The 25,004-nt window shown below is 33.4% G+C and overlaps 1 protein-coding gene across 6 annotated transcripts in view; it reads right to left on the bottom strand.

Moving 5' to 3' along the window:
• The window catches only part of LOC149074195 (mitogen-activated protein kinase-binding protein 1-like), a 413,671-nt gene that overhangs the window by 235,430 nt on the left and 153,237 nt on the right, over positions 1–25,004 (bottom strand). For all 6 annotated transcript variants that reach the window (XM_089246846.1, XM_089246851.1, XM_089246852.1 and 3 more), the window contains 2 exons: positions 17,080–17,226; positions 12,869–12,935 (listed from right to left, as the gene is read on the bottom strand). In XM_089246846.1, coding sequence (XP_089102972.1) covers positions 12,869–12,935; positions 17,080–17,226 — 214 coding nt within the window. The remainder of the gene's footprint in view (positions 1–12,868; positions 12,936–17,079; positions 17,227–25,004) is intronic.

A 25,004-nucleotide genomic window follows, 5' to 3' on the forward strand; every position in this document is an offset into this window, starting at 1 on the left:
CATGGATCCAAATTGGGCACAAAAGTGAATATAAAAGGGATTTTTGAAAAAACAACGTAGAGATTTTTCATTAATAAATGCAAAAAAGTGTACGGATATTCCCCCTATTCAGAAACGTGACATCGTGCAAGTCATCATTGAATAGCACCAAGTCACCAATCAGTAGGTTCAATTACCCACCACTACTACTCATAAATCAATTCTTGCCAAAAAAAAATCACCATCAAGGCGCACAACGGCACATATGGTCAGAGTTGATACAAATAATCTCACCCCCCCCCCAATTTTAGATGTCCAAAGACCAAATTGATACTGACTGTTTAGCAAATTTTGTCATTCTGTCCCCCCCTGAAAATTAATATTTTATTGTGACTTGATGCAATGACCACAATTTACATTACGTTTGTGAGATCATTTTGGGGATAAAAAATGAAAGCAGTTGTCTTTTTTCCAGAAACAGTGTTTGGGAATTATTTTTCTCCCCCAAAGTGAGGATTTTATATAACTGCAGTCCAAATTCGGGACATGTAAGAATTTCTTTGGGAGTGCAGGAGAGGAGTAGAAATGTGGGAGACTTCACAGCTATGATATAGGTATTTACATTTTCCAGGTTGATTATAATTAAAGTTGCAATTTCCAAACACTGTAAAGTAAGAACCACTGGTGAGAATGACTTGAAATATGAATACTCATGAAGCAATGGAATTTTGTTTGGCGAATGGAAAAAAAACTTCAAAATTTACTGATAGGTTGCACTGTACTCATGAAACACAGGAAATTCCCTCACAGAATAGAAACAGTAGTCAGCCGGAGCAAGATGACAATTTAATTAACATAAAAAAATTTTATAATTCATGGAAACAGCACAAAAATGGAACCACAAAACAAATACCTACAACTTACGCAAGAAATGTTCATTAGGTTGTCCACCGTGTTATGCTGCAAGTTGGAAGTGTAAAACGGCATATTCCAAAACAGGTCAAAGTGTGTGTTCCTCAAAGATCAAGTGGTAATGCTGTGGGAGCACCAGCATAAAGTTTTTAACGGTTTTTCTTTTCTCAAACAAAAATCCATTGCTTCAGGAGTATTCAGGCAAATTTTCAAGTCCTCCTGACCAGTGGTTCTCCTTTACAGAACTTTGAAATTGCAATTTTAATTATAATCACTCTGTAAACCTTTTCTTTTTATGCATCATTACTTTCAGAATAAAGTTTGAATTCAATAACATTTTTATGGTTTTTCTGGGGAATTTTTCTTTTCTCCTTGAATACAGAAGTCAGGGTTGTTCCAGTTGATTGAGAGACTATGATTATGATCATGGTATTCAGATGTTTAGGTGATATATCTGCATAAAATCAAAAGTGGTACTAATTACTAAACACCACACATCAGTGGTTTGTGGTGTTACACATTGCTTTGGGTTGACTCCTCTGGGAACATAATTGTTGATTTTCCACATTGTTTAAGCATTACATGTTAGAAGAAGAGAAACTGTTGATTCACTGCTGCAAGGTGCCTATAAATAGTTTGTAAAAGTCAGCAGCTCACATACACATTTATATCAAACTAAGTCTCATCATGGAATCCACACACATTTAGTGCATTTCTATCCTCTACTGGTTGTCTGCCTGGTCTGTCATGCGTAAGTGCAGTAATACAAGTACTTGTATGTTTACTGCGCCCAATAGCATTGATGAATGGCATAGTAAAAATTATCTACATGGCAGATTAAATGGCAGGCTGACCACCCTGCAGTTATGGCCGCAAAGATAAGTCCATCTCCAAAGTTGTTTTAGTATAGCTATATTAACCTACATCTTTTTTCATCTGCATGATATTTTTTCATGCAAACCCTTCTGATGCTTTTAGCTTCTATGGAATGTCAACAATATGCTGGATTATAAGGCTACCAGCTCATGCTTGCAGTGTCAATGTAGAATATTGATGTTGGGCATATCTGATGTAAACTTGGATCACTGGATTAAGAGCCTACATTTAAACTTTCTAAAAAGTTTCATATGGTAGCGGCATTTTTCTTTCCTCCTGCATCAATTTCATTGTCTCTGAGTACGCTTTGAAGGATAAGAGTATTTATTTACAACACATGCATTAAAAATACCCCATATTTTTTTTACCTCTAGTGTCATATTATTTACAACCAAAACCATAAAAATCGAAATAATAATTATTGTTAGCAGTTTTCCCTTTCTTTCTGTTCATTATCACACACATTCAGTAAACATAGATGTTGTGGTTTCAAGGAAACTGCATGTGAAAAAAAAGTAAAGCTTTAATTAAAGAAATTAAACTTAATTATGCTTCAAACATACAGTAGCACTCAAAAGTCTTTAGAAAAATACAATGCCGGTAGCACCAGTTCATTTGCATGCACTGGCAAGACCTTGACATATATAAAGCAGAAAGAAAATATTTATTGAAACCTGTAGCTGAAATTTGTTTGGGGGTAGTGAACTTTTAATGTGTTACTCTTGTTTGTGGGTAGATCGAAAGTGTTTTGACAAATATTGCTTAATGATATACGATATAATACAGTCCAATCCCGTTATAACGAACGCCAAGAGACCGGAGGAATCACTGCGTTGAAACGAAATATCATTATAAAGGAATTCCAGGTTACCTAGCATTGTTTCTATGTAAACTTATTTGGGGGGATTAGAAAAGTGTTCGTTAAAACGAGATTTTCGCTATAACGGTATTCATTAAAAATTGGATTTGACTGTATGTAAAGAAGTATAATATATATAGGGTGAATCCGAACTATTCTGCCAAACAAAAGGGGGTGATAGACGAACCCAAGTAGAATATGTAATTTCAGTAGGTTTTGGTGACAATTTTATTTTTCACTTCACCAATTTCTCAGTGATTGAAGCTTGCCATTAAGATATCCAGGTATAAAGATATCTAGTAGATGTCTATGATCGTGTAATGTCACCTTATATGATTTTTTCTGCAAAAATAAATTGTTGCCAAATTCTGTAACCGCCAATTCTAAATTTTCATCGAATATCTATGAGAAACATTGATTTTAATGATGTATTATGAACAAAAGGCTAAATTTCTCTTGAAAAATTTTGGCAACAAGTTGATTTTGAGCTTCACAGATTTTTCAGCACTTGTAGCTGGCCAATAAATTCAGATATTTTGATGAAAATAATGTTATTTTATAATATTTTTCTGTTATTTTCAAATATATGCTTAATTTGCACGTAGGTCTCTTAAAAATTTCACAATTGCAGGTTTTTTAGACTTGAGACATATTTTTCCGTAATCTATTATTCACTATAACTCGAAAACGATTTGAGATAGGATATGGTTGGTGGGATATTTCATGATCTACTTGGACTCGTCTATCATCCTTCTTTCATTTAGCAGAATAGGTCAGATTCACCCTGTAAATAAATAAATAAATATATAAATGCATATAGACACAGGCGCAGCATGAGGAAAACAAACTGAAACAAAGGGGGCTGGAAATTACCTTCATTCCGTATAAAGTAAAACCTCTTGGTAACGGACACTCATGGGACCAAAAAATTTTGTCCACTAATGGGGAGGTATAATGTACAGTGGAACCTCCTTAATAAGAATTTCACATTTATATGACGTTTGGCTTCGGTTGCAATTGTTTCCTATAAATTTTAATGTTAAAATGTATATGTTGCTGTAAAAGAGAACACGCTGTTACAGTGGCTATGCATAATCACTAACTGTCTCGATAAAGGAAGTTTCAAACATCACTCTTCACTCAGAATTTTTAATATAGATGGCACCACTGAAAATTCACACACAACAATATACTAAGGTTATCAGATTCGAAAACAGAAAGGAGGACACCTGTGCGTGCACTCTTAGTGACATTACTTATCCCAATTTTCACAAGAGAAAGCACTACTATTCTGACCAATAAAACCAGCCACAACAATAATTTTTCCAACTCTACAACAGAACTACTACAAAAAAAGAAACCAAAACTTCTGGGAATTTTGATGGCTATTGGTTAATGTGTGTGGGAAAAAAAACACAAAAACACTTATATCAAAAAAGAAATATGTTTCAAAGTGGGAAAAAAATTTCCCCAGGAAAAAAAAAAGAAAAGAATTCTGAAAACCTAAAGAGAACAAAAGGGCAAATTTTCTGAAACATAGGAGGATGCTAAAAATGACATCAGAAAGGAGGACGGTTGTAAACCCTACACTATACATGCACTCAGACTGTTAGGCAGACATACACTTCCGGCAAAACTCAATCAGCAGTAAATTGCTATGGCGATAGACCACAGTGTACATGGTTTGAAAGAATGATAAAGTTTGGTTAAATTTCACTACTTTTATTACTTTTACCTGCGATAATGCATGATTCCTAAATAAAAAAGGAAAGTTTGATAAATATGGAAAAAATTATAGCCTTTCTTCTCTTCATTAAACGAATTAATTATTTTTATCCGCACATGATATATGCACTACACGGATTTTGCAATTAAAATGAATCAAAATAAGTGCAAAGAGGATAAAAACCATTATCAGTCTTGTAATGTTGGCTTTCTTCAACAATGTATCAACATGTGCAAACAAAATCAACATGAAGTCAGAATCACCATCCTGAACCATAGCTATGTTCTGTTAATCAAGTAATTAACTGACAGATTATTATATATACCAGTATGAGATTGGGGGATTATACATAATCACTATTAAATATAATAAATTCTAAATTTATGAATAAAAATTAATAAATTAAAGTTAAGAAAAAAAATTAGAGTTTGCCCTCTTGATAGCAGACAGTAAAATTAATCAATCTATTCCCTGTGACCAGAGATCAGCAAAGTGTCTGTTAATTAGGAGTGCCCGTTAGGGGAGGTTCCACAGTGTATGGGACTCCAGCCCGGTGGTGGGTTCTAACACTATGTTTTTAGAAGTAGTTTAGTAATACATAGATCATCCATATTTTTTATGGGTATCTTTTTTCAGCCACTTCGTGAGGTATTTTACATGTTGTAGCCTTTTTATTTACATAATTAACCCTTATTTAATATAAATTTAGGGTAGGATTAATTTAGGAAGAATGCATGATAAACACTCTAAAAACATAAGGAATATTCAATGGAATATTTTTGAGAAAGTGTAATTAATTAAGGTTTCAAGAAAGGTGTGAGGTCATGCTCCAGAAGGCAAGTGATTTTAGTATTTGAAGACAGTTAATAATTGTGTGGAACCGTGTTCAACAATCTCTGGAACATGTAAAAGGTAATTTTATTTCAGTATAACATAAGAAACTACAGATACAGATATGCCGACATTGACATGAAGTCTCTCAGTAGTGATGAATGCTGAGCTTTGTTATTGGGGGGGGGGGGGGGAGTAAAATAAGTCAACATAATCAGTCGAATAATGAAAAAAGTAATAAAATATCAAAAATTTGATTTTTTCATTTCAATTGAAATTTCATTTAAATACACTGCTGCACAGCCATTGGAACCCACGAGCTCAGGTCACACGAGTCCCTCATCTTCTAAAAACAACTTTCCGAGGTGCTGAGTTCTTTAGTAAATCATAATTATTCAATGCAATCCTAATTTGTGTGTGCACTTGTAGATCATATATACAAACGTCTAGCAACCTTAGACCACCAGCCCCTGGGTCTAAGGTTGCTAGACGTTAATTGTAATAGTTTTCTTCGTATCAAAGCTCCTACAGTACCTACGATAAAACATTATTTCTGAAATAAATTCCGTGGGATGGACCATGGACTATCAATTCAAATGAAGCCCGGTCCAGACTAGCCACGTTAAAACATTCAAAAACTTCATTTCAGCCCACAGCACTGGCTGATTTCAATGGAAAATAGGTTTCTGCACCTTTAGGCAGAGTGGAGAGGCTGGTCTAGACACAGCTTTATGGACTGCCTTCTGCACACAGACAAAACATATTAGCGCAGGTAAAATACAGTGAAACCTCTCATAGTGGACACTTCCCGTTAACAGACACTTTTTAAATTCCATCAATGAACTGAAATGTATTAAACAACCTATTAACAGACAAACATTTTGGTCCCACAGGTGTCAGAGTTTCTACTGTAAAAAAAAATTTTGCCCATTGCATGATAAAATCAGTTATGCAATGGGCACCATAGTAAAGCAGATAATAAGTAATAAATATATAATATAACAAATTAATAATTATTAATTGGTTGTTTACTTTTTTGTTTGCATCAAAAGATTTGGCCTAATATACAAGTGATTATGAAGAAAATAGACTTGTCTGGATATTATCCCAATGTGAAGTTGGAAAGAAAAATTATCTGTCTCAGCCGGAAATCAAACCACAATCCTCTTGCAATCCAAAAAATATGCTATTGTATACCAGGAAAATTAGGGTATTGTACACCTTGACAAATCTCAGGTGACAGGTTACTATGATGATGACTAAGAAATAAGTATTGGCACCTAAAATTTTCTATATGTGTTTACTAAATTGGAATCTAAGAACAATACAATTTTTTTGGAATTCAATATCAGCGTATCAACACCAAAGGTGTCATTATGTCCTGGAACAAGTTAAAAGAAACATTATTTTCTTAATTATTTTTCCATAGGAAAAAATATTTGGCAACTAAAAAACTGTTCTGGCGACTAAATCTTTTTGTGATTTGTCAAGGCTTGCCATATACGCCACGAGAGAAGTTTGTTTTCCTTATTCAATGCACATTCCTAATTTCAGTGACATGCTGAAATAGAGATTTTGCAGCCTCTCTCAACTTCATTGAATGACTTAATTAGCACCTGAAAATGCTTCTACATAGGAAATACAAAAATTTGTGTGTGTTTCTCAACTTCTAGACAGATGGAATGTTTAAGAGCTGGAGTGTTGAAATCCCAGTCATTTTTCTAGTAGAATGTGTTAGAGATTCATTTATCTCAAGCATTATTGTTTTTTTTATTTTGGAATATCAATATGTAGCTTAACATTTTTTACCACGTCCAAACAAGGTCCTTACAATTGTTCAGTTCGAAAAAAAAATTAAGGTTGACTTATGGATGTCGACATAGAAAAAGTTGAGAAAAAAAGATACATTGAATCTTCTCATGTAGAGGATGAAATTGAATCTAAGAAAGTAATAGAGGTTCCCCTATTTCAATATTTTAAAGGCTAAAAACATGTTACAAAAAATAAGGTTGTTAAAACTCAAAAAAAAAAAAAATTACATTTTTCATTGTCTAAATCAACTTGGAAAATTTCTTGCGTTGTTGAAGAGCATCCAAAAGAAAACAAATGAAAATTACACAAAAATTTACAAATGAAATAGTTTGTGATCATTTAAATTTTATGCAAACAACTGGTTGTAATATCGAGGAAACTGGCATAGTAAGTGTGATAGCATTCAATATATTTTATAATTGTTAAGAGTTTTTGGTTTTGTTGTTGAAAGTATTATCCTACATTACAGGGCCACCTATACCAGACGTGGGTCCCAGTGTAAAAATATAGGCCGGGCCAGAGGCGTCTTGATAATTTTGGGTCTCCTTAGCCCTGAATTGTATATTCTGTGGGAGAGGGTAATCGAAAATTCAGAAAATGAAAAATTATAAAAATTCAGATTAAATGCCAGAAATAATTGCAGAGAATTGATGAAAATTCATAAATGAAAGAAATGATTACAGAATTGATGAAAATTTAGAATTCCAAAAATGATACAGTTCAGAAAATTCCAGAATTATTTTTCTAGATGAAAATGCAGAATTTATGAAAATAATAATTATTTAAGAATTATAAAATAATTATAACAGAATAATATTACTGTAAGTGTGGAGCCTCCCAGGACGTGAGGCCCGGTGTGACTGCACCTGTTGCACACCCCTAAGAGTGGCTCTGCTATACTGATGAATTGGATAATTCAAACTGTTTTACTATACCATTGATCTTCAAGTTGACCAAGTTCAACTGTAATTTGTGATGTTCAGTGTTTGAGTTTCAGAGCATCGATTTCATTAAAAATTGCAATTTTGTAGGCATATTTATGGTTGCCAAAAGACTTTTGAGTGCCACATTTACATACAAAATATATACATAATAAATAACTGATAAACAACAATGGAGGCCAAAACAGTTGAATCATAAACAGCAGTCACAATTTTCTCACACTATCTTTTGATTATACAGCAAATTTTGCTGAATTGAATCATTGGTTAACTTTGAATCAGCTGTTTTAAAACCTTTTATATGAAAAATTTAAAATCTTTGATTATATTAATTTACATAACCCTTTAAGCGGCAATTAGAAATCACTAAACCTCCTCCCTCCCGAAAATGCCATATCTTTTTTAATTAAGTAGGCTTTCTTCCGATTTTCAGTGGGTGCAAACTAAGGAGTTGTGGTGCCGGCATCGACACATGCAGTAAGAAGGAACCCACACCCCCAGAGTGACTGTCCGAGTGGTGATTGATATTGTATGCGCTTGAAGCACCATTAAGTGATCATTAGAGTTATCACTCAGTTCGTTTCTTGTCATGTCTAAAATAGAAAGTTAAATAAAGTCAGTCCCTTCATGTAAAATAAAATGTATGTCTTTCTTGGATTGTGAAACTCCATGCAACTGTCGATAGCAAGATATCTCGTCATTGCCACTTAAAGGGTTAAAGTTAATCTTCATCAAGTATAATTAATCAATTTTATTAAGAGTATTAAATTAATATACAGAGTGTTCTATTAATGGACTGACAAACTCAGAGGGTTGTTAGTAGGCATCAAGAGGAATAAAAATTGCAAAGAAACATGGTGTCGCAAACCATGTGGAGGGTGAAAATTGTGAAAAATGCATGCAGGCTCTGAGTCAAGAGGAGATGAAAGGTGGATGTCAGTTGATTACTGAATGCGTTTGTGGGTTTGCTCACCATATCTGACAGCAGCATCGCGAAATGCACGCAATGGGGTAGGGTCACGTGTAACATGACAGCCTCCGGGTCATGTTTTTATTATTAGTATTTAATGTTAAGAGATTTCTTACCTTCAGACCCCAGGGACCGCTGAGCTACTGGAAACCGCCGAAGGTCTTGCTAGCGTTCCGGTATGGGCTAGTTCGTCCACTTTGTCTTTCAGCTGGAGGGTGGGGTCTTCCGGTCATTAGACTAGGATGAGACTGCAGGTCGGGTGGCTGATGACCCAACAAAATTAATCTCATTGATAATTTCTCATAACGATTAACAATATAGGTTCCTCCCTGGAGAGATATCTTCTAGTCTCATTGGGGGTTCTGTGTGTGTGAAATACATTTTTATAAGTTTAATATAATTTGTTTAAATACCTTTTGCCGGAGGATGGCCACAGACGTCCAAAGGTAAACAATTCCTGTCATTCATTTTCCGTCACGTTGCCAATTGATGTTCAGTTACTGCAAGGGCGTAGCCGGGGGGGGGGGGGGGGGGGGACTTGGGAGTCTGGTCCCCCCCCCCGAAATGTGAGAAAATGACCGAAAAAAGGGAAAAAGATGGCCAAATCCATTGTTCTGTCACTTTGGTCCCCCCCCCGAACGAAATTTCTGGCTACGCCCCTGAGTTACTGTAATATTTGTGAAAATGTATGTATATGATGAATGATGTATGCTAAATGAACATTTATGACGTAGTATTTTTTTTGTTGGGATGAAGTGTTTCTGTGGTCTAAGTGGACCAAGATTATTTTATTTCATGATAAGTATAAATATGGATTGTGTTTATTGAATGATTGCGTTTCATTCGTTTCTCGAACTTAATTCCGCAATGTTGTAGCCAGGGTTGGGTTTTTGACGTCAAAAACCAACTGGTTTAAACTGTCAAAAACTGGTTTAAACTGTCAAAAACTGGTTTAAACTGTCAAAAACTGGTTTAAACTGTCAAAAACTGGTTTAAACCATCAAAAACTGTCAAAAACCTAAATGAATGCTTTGAGATGTTTCGAATAGAATAGGTATATAACTTAATGATGAGGCACTTTGGTATTACAATGTTTCATTTTCAAACACTAATTTATTAAAATTGAAACAAAATATTAATTATAATTTGCGATTTTGAATTTGAGGTACAAAATGTCTAGAATAGATATATAATTAATAGTATGGTTCATTTTTACCACGTAGCATCCGATAACATGTAACTAATTTTGCGCATTTTTCTACACCCAAGTTTTGAATGGACAAATCCAAAGTTAGAAAATACTCTTTCAATGGAGGCTGAGCTGGCGGGACTGGACAGCAAAAGCATTGCTAGTTCTATGAGTTCAGATGCAGGCTCAGCTGAAAAAGCATTACATTTAGAAGGTCCTTTCCACCAAATCACAGGGTTTGTCATTCTTCCTGCTGCACTGAAATAAGAAGGTGGAAAAGGAGTTTCTTCCGCTTCATATGAAATTAGCAATGGCAGACAACCGTTAATTTTCTCTGTTGCCCATGTGCAAGCCAAATCACTTTGCACATCAGTCAGTCCTTCACCTTTATATTTTGGGTGCAAATTATATGCCAAATAATGAAATGGTCTCAGAATCTGGTTCATCTTGTTTTGTATCTTTTCAATGTGAGGCTGAAGAGCACTTTCTTTGAGAAGGCTTAGCCAAACACGGCATGAGTCAGCTATTGTAGCTGTATCTGTTTGAAGAATATCCAATGCAACACTTATTGGCTTGAGTTGGAATGAAAGATGTTTACACTGTTTGTATAAATTATAATTGTTGATTAAAATAACAATTCCTTTGTCAATGTCATTTTCGCAATCTTCAACTATTTTCTGAAAAAATGGCCTATTGTGTAAAAATGTTTCAAGACAAGTAAGTGTACTCTTCCATCGAGTATCACCAGGTAATTGGGGTTTTATTGACCCCATATGTTCATTAAGCCATCCCGAAGGCAAATGATGGTTTCTAAAGTATTTTTGTATTTTAACTACCTGCTGTTCTGAGCACAGCTTCAGGTGTTAGATCTTGTCCGAGTAAGTTGAGCCAATGAGAAGAGCACCCATATTCTATTAAATTTTGGTCAATCTCATTAAGCAAAAGTTGCCTGGCTTTCTCCATTACTTTCGCATTATCAGTTACAACTGGCTTTACTTCACAATAATATTTATCGTGGGCCAAACGTATGGAATTGTCAATTATTTGCTTGTGGTAATCTGCATTTTTCATAATAGCACCACACTCAACAACTTCAAGAAAATAGGATTTACCTTCAGAATGTATACATGTAGCTATGATTGGATCGTTATGAATATTGCTCCATCCATCTTCAATTAAAGTTACAGCTTTTCCACTGAGATTGTCTTTTGCAGTTTTCTCAACCTCTCTTGTAACTTCATCAAGCAGTGACTGAGCCAAAGCTTTTCTACTTGCGGTATTATAACCAGATCGCAAAGCAGAAACTAGATCTTTGAAACTTGAATGTTCAACAACACTGAATGGGATATTATTGGCATAAAAAAACTTTGCCACTAATAAATCAATTTTTTTAGTTGTAGCAGAATTTGATTTCACAATGAAGTCATCAATTTTTTGCTTCTTTTTTTGAGTGAAAATTTCAGGTTCTGTTGATTCCAACAAAATAATAGGCTGTGAAGCAGTGGACTCTGTAGATATTGATGTAGTTGCTTTTTGTACATCAGGTATTTGTTCAACATCATTGCCCCTTCCAATACACTGAGCTATATGGCTCTTCATCCTGTCCACACGATTACATCGCATAACTCCACAATTAATGCATTTTGCATATATCTTTCCATTTTTCTCTACTTTATCAAAATTTTGCCAGGCTATATGCTGTGGCCTTCCACCACGATTCATTATATTTTAAACTAATAATAGACTAAATATTTATGATTTCTTAGAAATTGGTTTCACTAAACATAAAAAAATATCAAATGAAATTTCTGAAATTGGTTTCCATATTAATCCTCACTACTTTACAATTCAAACAATAAATAGCAAAGTTGGACTTTTCTCTAGTACACTGGTCTTTGTCTTCTAAGGGCAGCTGGTGTCTTTATTGGATTATAAGACCATCTGCCCCTAGCATGATAATGCAGTCACTACTGTTGCTGCTTCTTGGTGAAGGAAAAAGAAAAACAAAACCCTGTGAGATAATATACCACTACATTTAGATCTGTGATGCAATCCCCATTCATGAATTTTCTAAAAATAGAACGTCAGAATGCATAGCCCAAGGTTAGAAAATGTGGTAAGAATTAGCCATTTTGATATTGTAATATAATTTAAGTAACTAAGATACTTTATATAAAAAATATGGTCAAATCTCAACATGGTTTGCGACACTATGTTTCCATTGCAATTTTTGTTCTTCTTGATGCATTTTTGATAAAGTGTACTTTTATTAATTTGTCTCTTAATGTAATCATCTACTTGCTATAACTAAACTTCAGGATCAAAAAAATAATTCAATCAAGTAGAATCTACTGTATAAACATGCTTTTATATAACCATGAACATATTTTGTCCCTCATGCCAGAAAAGCATGATTACGCAAATTCTTGGGAAAACAAAAGAATGTGAGAAATGCTGTTTGAATGTTTATTCAAACAGCAAGAGTACTCTCATAGAGTAACTCTATGGGAGTTATTTTCCTAAAATGTTTTGTAACATGTGTTTCAGTAGGAATACACATTCATGTTTCTGGCAAAACATAGATAGCTATATAAGGGATTCAACCAGCTGATAAATCAAAAATATGAAAATTTGCATATTCATGGTTCTAGCGTGACAGGGGAATAATTTTAAAACAGATTTGAGAAATGATAAAAATTATTATACTATGGACCATAATTTTCATTGGTCAATAGTATAACAAGAGTATATACCTATCATTAAATCTACTCACTTGGATTGAAATCAACATCACATAAATATGTTAGCTCAGGATCAATATACAACACTTTCAGTAATTCCTAGAAAAAAATTATTGATTTGATTTTAAAAAAAATTGTGTCAAAAAACTCATTTATTATGATGTTTATAAAATTGGTGTTAAATTATTTTATGATAAAAATTATGACGTTAAAAAAATTTGATTTGTGATTTTCACATGTTGTGTTCGCAAAAAAGTCCAAATCTTTGATAGTAATTAGAAATATAATGCACTATAAGATTGTCTCGCATATTAAACAAAATTTACTTATATACTTACTTAATTTTCGCTTTTTGTTCCAAATAATTAAAAACAAATAGAAAATCACAATGCTAATAATAGCTACAATTAGGAAATGAATGGTTGTAATGCATAATTAGTTACAAATGCAAATGTAAAGAAAAATGCCCAATGAGGTGGCTGTAAAAAAATTCCCATAAAAACTAAGATCTCAAATATAATATAACCAAAATACAGCAACCCAAAATAAGAGCAATTACTACGGGCAGACAAATACACACTAAAATAAAACTAATAAAAACTAATGATTATGATAAATTATGAAATCGCCCTTAGAATAGAAATGTTATTATAAAATTTTGGTTGTCTTTATATTAGTATGGATAGCTTTTTGATTTATCCCATTGAAAACATCATAAATCTTTTTAAACGTGTCAAATATGGTTGAATTCCTACTTCCTGGGGTAAGCTATTCCATTTATTCACTACCTTGTTTGAGAAAAATTCCCTGCGACACCACAACCCAGAGTTGTGCCTTTTAAATCTATACTGGTGTCCCTTGTTGAAGCAGTCATTTGACAGTGTATTGATAACTCATGGTCCATCCTATCCGTCTAGTTGGAAATTTTAAACACATTGATCATATTCCCCTGCCACCCATGTTCTTCCAATATTAACATATTAAAAAAAACAAGTCTCTCTTCATAGCTCAAGCCCAGTGTACCACCAAATGTGCTCATAGCTCTTCTCTGCACCCCTCAACCAATACTATGTCCCTATGTAAGGTATGGTTCCCAAAACCTTATGGCATACCCCAAGATGAACTATAAGCCATTGAAAAGTGGAAAGATCACTTAAGAGTACATGAAGACACCTTTTTAGGAATGAAACCAAGCATTCCATTTCCTTTTTTGACCATCATGGAACAGTATTCAGAAAACCTAAGCTACTCTTTCATACAAATTCATTCATAAATTTTGAATGCTTCTCTGAAATCGGTGATCCTATTTGCATTCCGGAATAGCATTATTATTTAACTCTAGACTATAACTATTTACATGAAACATGGTTTGTTTGAACAAAATGAGCAACCAAGTACCGATCAATGCTGAAACTCACGCTTTATTTGTTCATGCTGCGATCATATTCAAATATGTCTGGAGCAAAACCCTATTGCATGTATTCCCGACTACCCCATTAGCTTCACATAATTTATGAATTTGCTAACAATTCAATGGATACTCTGATCAAGTTTATCAACAATGAGTGAAAAAGTATGGTGCCAAGGACAATTTCCTTGAGAGACTCCACTTGTGATACCTGTCCAACCAGAAAATTACCCATTGATCATAACCCGCTGTTACCTATCTGACTACCACAATTATATCCAGTTCAACAAGTTTCCCCCAATGCCAATCTCATGTAAATGCTTTAGGAGTTTACAATATTGGACCCAGGGTTGGTAATTAAACCAGGGTGTTATTAAAACCAAAAAAAAAATTTTTGGTTTTAATAGCATTTACATTAAAAACAATAAAATTTCTGAAAAATCATTCAAACTTTTAATTAAAATAAAATGTTTACTAATATAATATACACAATTCTCATATTAATCTATAAATATTTCTTACATTTTAATAAAACCAACTTTTGCAATTTAGTTATTTTATAGCTTAACTCAAGGAAACATTTTGTGCTTGAGAATTCTCAATATTATTAACCCTATAATAAAAAGATGTTCTCTCCAGTTCCTTTATGTGTGTGTGTGTGTGTGAATACACTTAATTAGGATACTAAGGCAAATACAATGTGTTAATGAAGGATTAATGCAGATCAATTAGTGATCATTTATGATATACAAGCTGATTATAACTAAAGTTCTGATTTCAGAACACTGTAAAATAAAAACCACTGGTCAGAATGACTTGAAAATTTATGTGAATGTTCCTGAAGCAATGGAATTTTGTATGGTGAAGAAAAAAGAAATACTTAAAAATGTAAAATAAGCGATGCTGTACTCATCCAGCACATGGGAAATTGGCTCACAGAATGGATATGATAGCCAGTCAAGGCAAAATGATAATGCAATTAGCATGGCACGGTTTCATAATTCATGGAAACATCACAAAAATGAAGTCATTTAAGGGGGAACACAGGACCTGTGAAAGTCGAGAAATACAGAAAAAAATTCAGCATATATTTAAAAATTCCTAATTTACTCAATTTGTTCAAATTTTTGAGGGTCACATTTAAAGTATTGTAAATTTGATGTGCATACATCAAATTTACAAAATATGTTTTTGTTTACAAGCAAAAGTTGAAAATCTTTTTAAAAAAATTATCATACACACCACCACTGCACGTGCAATTTCATCTGCCCAAATTTGAATTCCTGCATTAAAAAATTGTTTTGTGTCCTAAAATGTTTGTTTATATATCTTAAAGATCCTGGTTCATTTCATTAAAGTGAAAGTATTTTTAAAAATTCAGAAACTTTAAAACTTCAAATTTTATGAAATTTTCCAAAATTTAAAATTTAAATAAAAACTTTAAATTTCAATGGATGTCTACCATTCTAGTTTATTTTATGTGCCTAGGCAAGGGACACATACCAGACAAATTTCATAGAAATAGGAAACATAGTTCATGAGATATCATGTGTGCAATGACAAAAATGTATGTTTTGGGAAAAGCATGTTCAAAGATTGCAAAGTATGAATTTTTATCAAATTATGTTTTTTCTCAAACACAGTATCATACAGATTCATAAGAATAGCCTCAATGTTCAATAATATAATCAGTTTTAACATTGCCATTTTAATGCTTTGAGATGCCTGCCACTTCAAATGCTCGACACACAGAAAGTTGAAAGAAGCCACAGATTGGAAAAATTAATGAGGCAAAAATTCCCTTAAATTTATTTTGCTGTCTGTGTTATACATTTAATGTGTTTTGTGAGTAATATTTGCGATGAATTAACAACAAACCCAAGGAAACTGACAAAAAAGATTAGTTTACTTAATGGTCCAGTCCTTGTTGATTTTTGATTTTGTTGCAAAAAAAATTGTTAATGCTGTTTGTTCGTTTTTTTTCCCCTTTTTATGGCAAGTAGTGACATTAGCATAGATAATATTCACTGAAGATATGAACTGCTGTTGCACATGACTTGAAATCTTTTAATTTGTTCAATACACAACTTCACATCTTTGATATTTTTCCTTTACCACCACACAATTTAGGTTCATGTAACATATATGTTTCTAATATGATTAATTAGAGGGTAATTTCACTAAACATTAACTACACTAACAAATAACCACTCATGAAATATAATTGTGAAAAACCATAATAAACTAAATTGTAACGTAACACAAAACATGATAGACAAGCTGAGGCACGTGCATGAAGAGCCTATGTAAACAAAAAAAAAATGTGAGTAACAGTTTTTTTCTTCAACTCAATGAAGAAAAAGGAAAAAAGACTCACAAGAGTGAAATTGAGTGTAGATGGAACAGGAAGAAAAAGTCTATAACAAAACATTTAAACGCGAAAAATATGAGGTGCACATGACTCAAAGTCCCTTTAAACTTGTGAAATTTGAATTTTTCGTGTCACACATATTCCCATCTATCTTGATTTCTACTGCTCGTAGAACAAAAGGTGAGGTATCAAAATGTCCAGGAAGATCTCTGTAGAATTTTTTAAAATAATAAATAATCAATTCAATTATATAACATTATAAAATAATTCAATTATGCACATATCAATTTCCATGCTGCTGCTTGGTATTTAATACTTTTGTCACATAATGTATTACAAAAGGGGTTTACACACATTTAATAAATTTATTTGACATTGGTAAATACATGCTTGAGCTTTTATAATTTCGGTTTTAATAACAGCATTGGTATTCCACTTAATGTTTGAAAGAAAGTTTTACTCACTGAACTATAGATATTACGATGGTACATAGTATCATCAGAAATAGTATTTTCTAGATTCCAAAATCGAATTGTATCATCACTTGAGCATGTTAGAAATGATCCTTTGGGCAGTACATTTTTGTTTCCTTCATCAAAATTTGGATAGGTCTGAACAAAAAACAAATTTGGATTAATAGCGAAATTGAACCATAAAAATAACAATTTATTCATGTAAATAAAGGTATACAGGGTGCATAGCTAAACTCCTCTCGCTGCAAATTATTGGTGAACCATTGAGCCTAGAGGCATAATTCCAATTAGAAAAAATTTTCAAATAATGTGTAGACTTCAGATAAGCAAAGGGTTGTATAGTTATTAAAATAAAATAAAAATTAGTTTTTCATACCGACAACGTCCCCCGAAAAACCCAATTAGGAAGTGTTTGCACTCTCTCTCCTGAGGCCAACAAAATAAATTCCACATTTCTAAGTGCAATACTCGCTAAGACAAAAATTCCAAAAATCACTGAAAAGGTGGGAAAGAACAGCATAATGATCTTTCCCGTTAGTTTATGTCATTCTTTCTCCCCTTTCAACATCTTGTGAATTCAAATATCTCAATAAATATTGCACTTACGAGGAAAGGGTCCAAAGGTGGCATCCTCAAAAAGTTTAAAAAAAATGACTACTAATTCAACTCATTAAAATATGCACAAAAATATAAAAATATCTGACGAAATGATTATATGTGAATATTAATAATTCAATTATATATATAATTATATATATAATTCAATTAATATTCACAAATACTCAAAATATTTGTGAATATTAATATTCTGAATGCCAATAGAGGCCGAAAATGAATTCTAAAATCCCACAACCCTACAGTTTTAAAGTGACTTTATTCAAACCACGTCCGATGTAAATTACACAGAACTGTATGGGAGAGTTTCCCCCATATGACAGCGATGCGATTTCTCTTTTATTTTGTCATTTATCACAATTTTCCTATCGCGCAACGGCAGTGACAAAGCAGCAATAATTTTTTTTGTTTCAAAAATTGAGAGAAAAACTATGTTACTGCCAAAGCCTAAATTGGCCAAGAGTTTTGGCAGAAGTCCGATTTTCAGAAATGATTCGAGCTTTAGCCAGCCAATTCACAAGGTGGCCAGAGATCCCTGACAAAAATTTGATGTGCTGATGTATGAGAGACGATCCGGTAGGCACCAAATCCATTCATTTTCATCGCCAATGTGTGACACATGGCTATATATATAGTAGCTGTATTGGACTAACTCCATGTGACAAGACAGAAAGAGAAATTCGAGAGAAAAAAACACAAAAAGAATAATTTAAACATATTTTTTACGTCAAATTTTGAAAATAAATAAATAAATAAAAAGATCACAGCATCAATAATATGATGGGTTGCCACAGCTAATGTGGCCATAATTATTACAGAAAAATATGCAAACTTCAGATGACCCCAAATCACGCCTTTTGTTACCTGACTTTGCCTAGGGGTCATCAGCCATTTCAGAAACTGGCTGGCCGAATCCCGAAATTCTGACATTGGCCACATCAATTGACAATGAAATCAACCAATTTTGGCCTTTGGCAGTAACACATATTTTTCATATCTGTAGTTTTGAAAAAAAAAAGATTTCTCTCAGTATCGTGACTGTGATATTTTTGTTTCTTGCATAGACATAAAATTACAGCTAATATTAAGTAGTGTATCTATGATTTATTATGCAAATTAAAAATAATCACAGCAGTAAGAACTAAGGCCGTGACCCCAGGTCGCATCCTAAGGGGACTTTATATCCACGTCTCGTCATGTCAAGAAAAATAAACCAGAGCTCATGAAAAAAGAAATTTAAAAAAAGATGAGAAAAAAATAAAACAGACGTGATGAGCTGGAATCGAACCTATGACCTTAGGATTGACTATTCTATATTCTACCGATTGCCAGTTGTCATTCTTATTAGATATGCAGATGAAGATGATCAGACGTCACAGCTTGTATGGCGATTTGTGTTGTGTTATGTGCATGCATCAAGTGTTCTCTAAAATGGTTGATTTTTGGTATGTTTCACACACTGTTCTGTTGCTTTGTTATTCATTAGTTTGTTCTAGCTGATCCATGATCTTTTAGTTAGATGTTAAATTATAAGTTGAATCAAGTTACTTCCATTGCCCGTCTCTTCTAGTTTGATCATGTGTGTGTGTGCTTAGTTTAAAACTCGAGTTTCATGGCAGTCCATTGTTGATCCAGCTAAAAACAGTGACACATTTTATGTGGAACCATACAAAACTGGTGACCCGGACATGATAAGGACTCTGGATAAGATTAAAGCTATTGAAAATTCTTTGCCTAAAAATGTTTGAGAATTAAGACGTTTTTTGGGTTGTATAAATTTTTATAGGTTTGTACCAAAAGCTGCTGAATTGCACGCACCATTGAACGCTTTGTTAATAGGTTCCAAAAATTACAATAGCAGTATTAACTGGACTTCTGAATTCACCGATTCTTTCCAAAAATATTGTTATCTATCACTCAGCTGTCTCATCCCAAGCCCGATTGTGAATTGGCATTATTTACTGATGCGTGATGTCACTGTTGCAGGAGCATTACATAAAAAAAATAAAAAAAACAGAAAAGGGTATTTGCCTTTTGGTTTTTTTCTCAAAGAAATTGAATAACACACAGCATAAATACTCAGCATATGGGATAAAGAGCTGTTCAATTTATCTGTCTGTCATTCATTTTAGATATATGTTGGAAGGTCACATATTTTATATGTTTACTGGTGACTGGCCCTCGACATATGCTTTTTCCCAAAAATGTGAGAAATGCTCTCAATGACATTTACATCATTTGGAATTTATTTCTCAATTCCCAACAGATATCAGACATATTTCTGGTTCAAAACATTTTGTAGCTGATGCCTTGTCAAGACTCAATGAAATTAGAAATTCTGTGATAATTGATTACAATTTGTTAGCAGCAGAGCAGCTGTATGATCCCAAGTTGAAGGAATTATTGAAGAAACCCAATTTTAATAATTTGTAACTTGAACAAATAAAATTTCCACATTTCAATTCCGCAGTATATTGTGATGTTTCATTGCCAAAAATTATGTTATATGTTCCTCTAAATTTTTGTAAAATTTTTTTGATTCTATACATGGTTTGGCTCATTCTGGAACTTGTTCCACAATGAAAAAAATTTGTACTGGTTATGTTTGGCCTTTAATGTGTAAAAATATAACTGTGGTGGTGTCGTTTGTGTCTTTCTTGTCAGAAGGTGAAAATCCAGCAACACACGTTTGCACCTTTGGGTCAAATAGCCATGCCTAACTTCAGATTTCATACCATATATTTGGATTTTATTAGTCCTTTGCCAATGTACAATGGGTTAAGATTTGCCATGACCATAAGTGACCGCTTTACAAGGTGGTTGGAAGTTATTTTGTTATAGCAGACATCACTGCTGACATCATATCGCGAGCATTTTTATTCAATTGGGTTGTTAGAATTACCTGCAATCAAGGTTGACAGCTAGAATCCCACACTTTCAAGGAACTGGCAAAGTCACTTGGAGCGGAGATATGCAAAACTAGTGCCTACAATCCTAAAGCAAAGGATAGTTGAAAGAACTCACGTACTGAATACTTCTTTTGAGTGCAAAACATTACATTCTTGGGTTGACTGTTTGCCATTGGTGCTAATGGGGGTTGCGTACTGCTATCAGAGATAACTGGAAACATATGTCATCCGAAGTGGTGTATGGTCAACATACAGGACTTCCGTGCAAATTTTTCTGCCCTGTTCAACAAAATCTGTCTCAACCAGAATTTCTTCAGAAATTTAAATCGCCATTGAAGCTGCTACGTCCAGTACAAAATACTGCACAATGTCATAGGGTGGTGTTTATTCCAAAAGCACTAAATTCGTGTACACGCTTTTGTTAGGCATGATGCTGTAAGGAAATCGTTATAACCGCCTTATAATGGCCCATATTTAATTTTAATTCTACAGTGTAAGCTGAAAATTTTTCTTTTGCAGATGAATTCTTTAACGAAATGTGTTTCAATAGATTGTCTCAAGCCTGCTCATCTTCCGATTGAGGGTTTTCACTCTGATTATTTGAAAGATTCAGCATTGCCATCAAGATCAGATGTTGCTTCTCAGTCGAGACGTGAGTCAACTGATCCAGCGTCAACCTTGGGTGCCTCTCACACAGCACCGGAATATCCTGAAAGTAAGAACGCTTATGAACATGCCGCCCAGTCTCCTGTAAACCTGCCAGTGCCTTACATCAGTCGCTCAGAAAGATCCATTCAATTTTGGATCCATGAACCTCTTTGCTGAGGAAGGGGTCCTTTGGGGATTCTGACAGCACTAAATGCCTAGGATGAGTTGTTTCGTCAACATTTGATTCGATTGCTTGCTTGGCGAATACTGATTCATAGATGGAATTCACATCTCTGTTGTAGCGGGATGTAAATTTTTCACTCAGGTCCCCGTGTCCACCTCGCTGAGGAAAGGGGTCCTGTGGCAGATATGCAGATGAAGATGACCCAACGTTTCAGCTTGTGCTGCGATTTGTGTCGTGTGATGTGCATGTGTCAAATGTTCTCTGAAATAGTTGATTTTTGTTATGTTTCATACACTGTTCTGTTGCTTTGTTCTTCAATAGTCTGTGATATATCTTAGTTAGATGTTAAATTAAAAGTTGAATTAAGTTACTTCCATCGCCTGCCTTGTCTAGTTTAATTGTGTGTGTGCTTAGTTTACACCTCGAGTTTCATGGCAGTCCATTTGCTGATCCAGTTAAAAATGGTGACACATTTTATGTGAAACCATACAGATATATCAATAGCACAAATGGCTGATAGGTAGGGAAATTTGTAGTGTGCATGTGCAACAAACTGCAAAAAGTAGCTTATTGAAGAGAAAAAAAAGAGGGAAAAAATTCTTTTTATGGATATCGCCAGATGAGTAAAATTTTTTGTGGATTTAGTAATTGCATTCCACCGCTAATATTTTGTTTTTATGCGTTTCTGGATGAGATGTACGTACTTTAATTTTTTTGAGGATGACATCTTTGGACCCTTTCTGTGTTAGACACATGAAATTTTCTTTTGCTGACCTCAGGAGAGACAGGGGAAATACTTCCTAATTAGGTTTTTGAGAACAGGGTGTCTGTACAAGTAAATTTTTTATTTTAATAACTATGCAACTGCTTGCAATATGAATGATGTATCTGAGGTTCTAAACGTGATTTAATTACATTTTCTAATTGGAAGTATGGATCTAGGATCAATAGTTTGCCAGTAATTTGCAGTGAGAGGCATTAGCTATGCACACTGATGTGCAATATCTTGATGTGAAAAAAATAATAGAATATCAACTAATTAAATAATTAAAGAAATAAAATATTTTCAGAACAAATATGCATTCATAAAAATATTTTAATGATTAAATGATATAATAAAAAATTTAATGATATAATTAATGATTATCATAATGCTAAATTAAAAAACTGAAGCAAAAAATAATTAAAAATGCAAGTCATTTAAATGTTCAGCTTAGACAATGGCATATAAAAATGTATTTTACAAAAACAATCTGAAACAGATGGTCTTGGATTAATTAAGTTTCTATCCAGTTTTTTATTTGCAAATAAAAAAATTGTGGTTTATGTTTTCACTACATATATACTCTTGTATAAGTTAGTCAAGAAAGGAATAGAACATTTTTTAAAATAAAGTATGCACTATTAATGTTTTAAAAACTTATTTTCAAAATAAACATTAAAGCATAAAAATAATTTTTTTTAATCATACACATCGCATGGCAAAAAAATAATTTTCACACAATTCACATTCAAAGTACTGAGGCTGGACAAACAAGTTGTGCATTTTGAAATTTTTTACAATTCTCTTTGCACATTTGTGATTAGAACATATCTTATAATGCAGCTTATTATTGTAGTCATTTTCCAGTTCAATCACCTGTTTAAGCGGTTTTTAAATTTTCCTGAAGCCTATTATAACTCCCAAAGTAGAAATCACTAAACCTTCTAAAAATTGCTACCTATTTTCAAAAAGAATATTTTTATTTCTGATTGCGAGCTGTGTGTGTGATAAATGCTTCCTGCTCCTCCAAATTAGGAGTATAAGATAATAAAAACAAAAAAAACCATAAAACTATTGTTTTCTGTTATTTATGCTGTTTGCAATACTATACTACCTCGAAGGGAAAAAGGAAAAACATAATGTCTCTCCACCTAAGTTATCAGACTTTGAACAAAAGCTGACTCCACCTACTGACAGTTGATCGACAGGACGGGGTGGGGAGGGAAGGAAAACATGTTATCAGGAGAAGAAAACTTAGAGCCATATCTGAGCTCATCAATGCCAAAATGAGAGCATTTTAAGAACCCGACATATTTTGGGGTTGTCGATATTAGAGTGTTTTAAGAACCTGAGATATCTCGGGATCGCCGCTAATAAAAATACAACGCCAAAACAGGCAAAATGCCCAACGAGGTGGCTGAGAAAAGATGCCCATAAAAATATGGATGTCATATATTTAAAAAATATAGCAACCCAATTAAAAATGCAATTAACAAAAATTGTAAACAATATATACACTTGATAAAATATTATACAATGCCCATAAAGAATACTTATGGTTGTCTTATTCTAAGTATGGATAGCTTCTCGATTTACCCCAACATGTTGCTATAAGGGTTAATATCCAAATAAGTTTCAATGTTTTTTAAGCCAATGTTTTATTAGTATAATTGCAATGATAGAAGCTAAATCTTAGTGAAAAATAAATTTATATTGGCCAAAATAAAAAATAATCTGAAAAATTTGTTATGAGGTTCAATTATATCATGTATGAATCAAAACATAAGCCATAATACAGTTGTCCCATAAATATGTAAATTGTTTAAAAATTCATAAAAATTTATTGAATTGGTATATTTGAATGCAGTTTGTGAACAGAATCCCATGAAAAACTAACCAGGAGCCTGTCCAGACCTTTTTTGTAAGGTTGTGTTTTTGTGAAAATTTTTCTGAAAAGAATAATTAATTTTGTGAAAAATAAATATCTTTAAGGAAAGCAAAGTAATTTATTTAATTGATCACAAAAGAAATGAAATTTCAAATTTATGGTTTCATTAATTTTTATTTTGTGAAGAATCCATTTTTCAGGTCCAGAATTTTGTGAAGGGTCTGTTTTTTAGATCCATAATTTTGTGAACAGTCCAGAAAACTGACCAAAATTTTGGCTAGATAGCCTCCTGCTAATGTATGTTTATGTACATGCAGGCAAATGTTTACAAACGTATCACAGCACTAGAGTATTATATAGTGTATCTATAGTATTCTGTAGATGGTGTGCATCCGCCATCTTCACAAATGACAGTTTGACAGCAACAACACCATTAACAGCATATCCAAATAGATAAAGATTCAGTGGTGAATAGCATTTTTTAATGGCAGTAAAGAAGATAGGATATTGTGGTTCACTCAGGACTTGATGCAATCCCAAAGCCAAAAATCAAGAGATGTTAAATTCACTGAATGGGAGCATTTCATATTTTTACAGTGAGAGCTGATTAGTCATTCTTCTCAGAAACTTCTTTGCTTTGGTTGCAATGTGAGGAAAGGGGCCCTGTCTTGCATGAATATCACTGTGTCAAGGACATTATGTTCCAATAAGTTCAATATCACTTTCTATCATAGCATTTCAAGTGGCATGTTCTATTAACTCAGCACAGTTGCCAGCCTGCTTTTGCATAGGGTTCTTTAAGGAAAAAAAGGCCCACAATAATCGATACAGCAAAACCACACCAAACAGTAGCACATAGTGAATGTAGGGGCTCCTCACTGTAGGCACATGTGGGTTCTCCTTTACTCA

Source organism: Pholcus phalangioides, unplaced genomic scaffold, assembly GCF_987345545.1.
Source record: "Pholcus phalangioides strain wild (caught in Gottingen) unplaced genomic scaffold, Ppha-v1.0 ptg000017l_1, whole genome shotgun sequence".
Lineage (NCBI taxonomy): Eukaryota > Metazoa > Arthropoda > Arachnida > Araneae > Pholcidae > Pholcus > Pholcus phalangioides.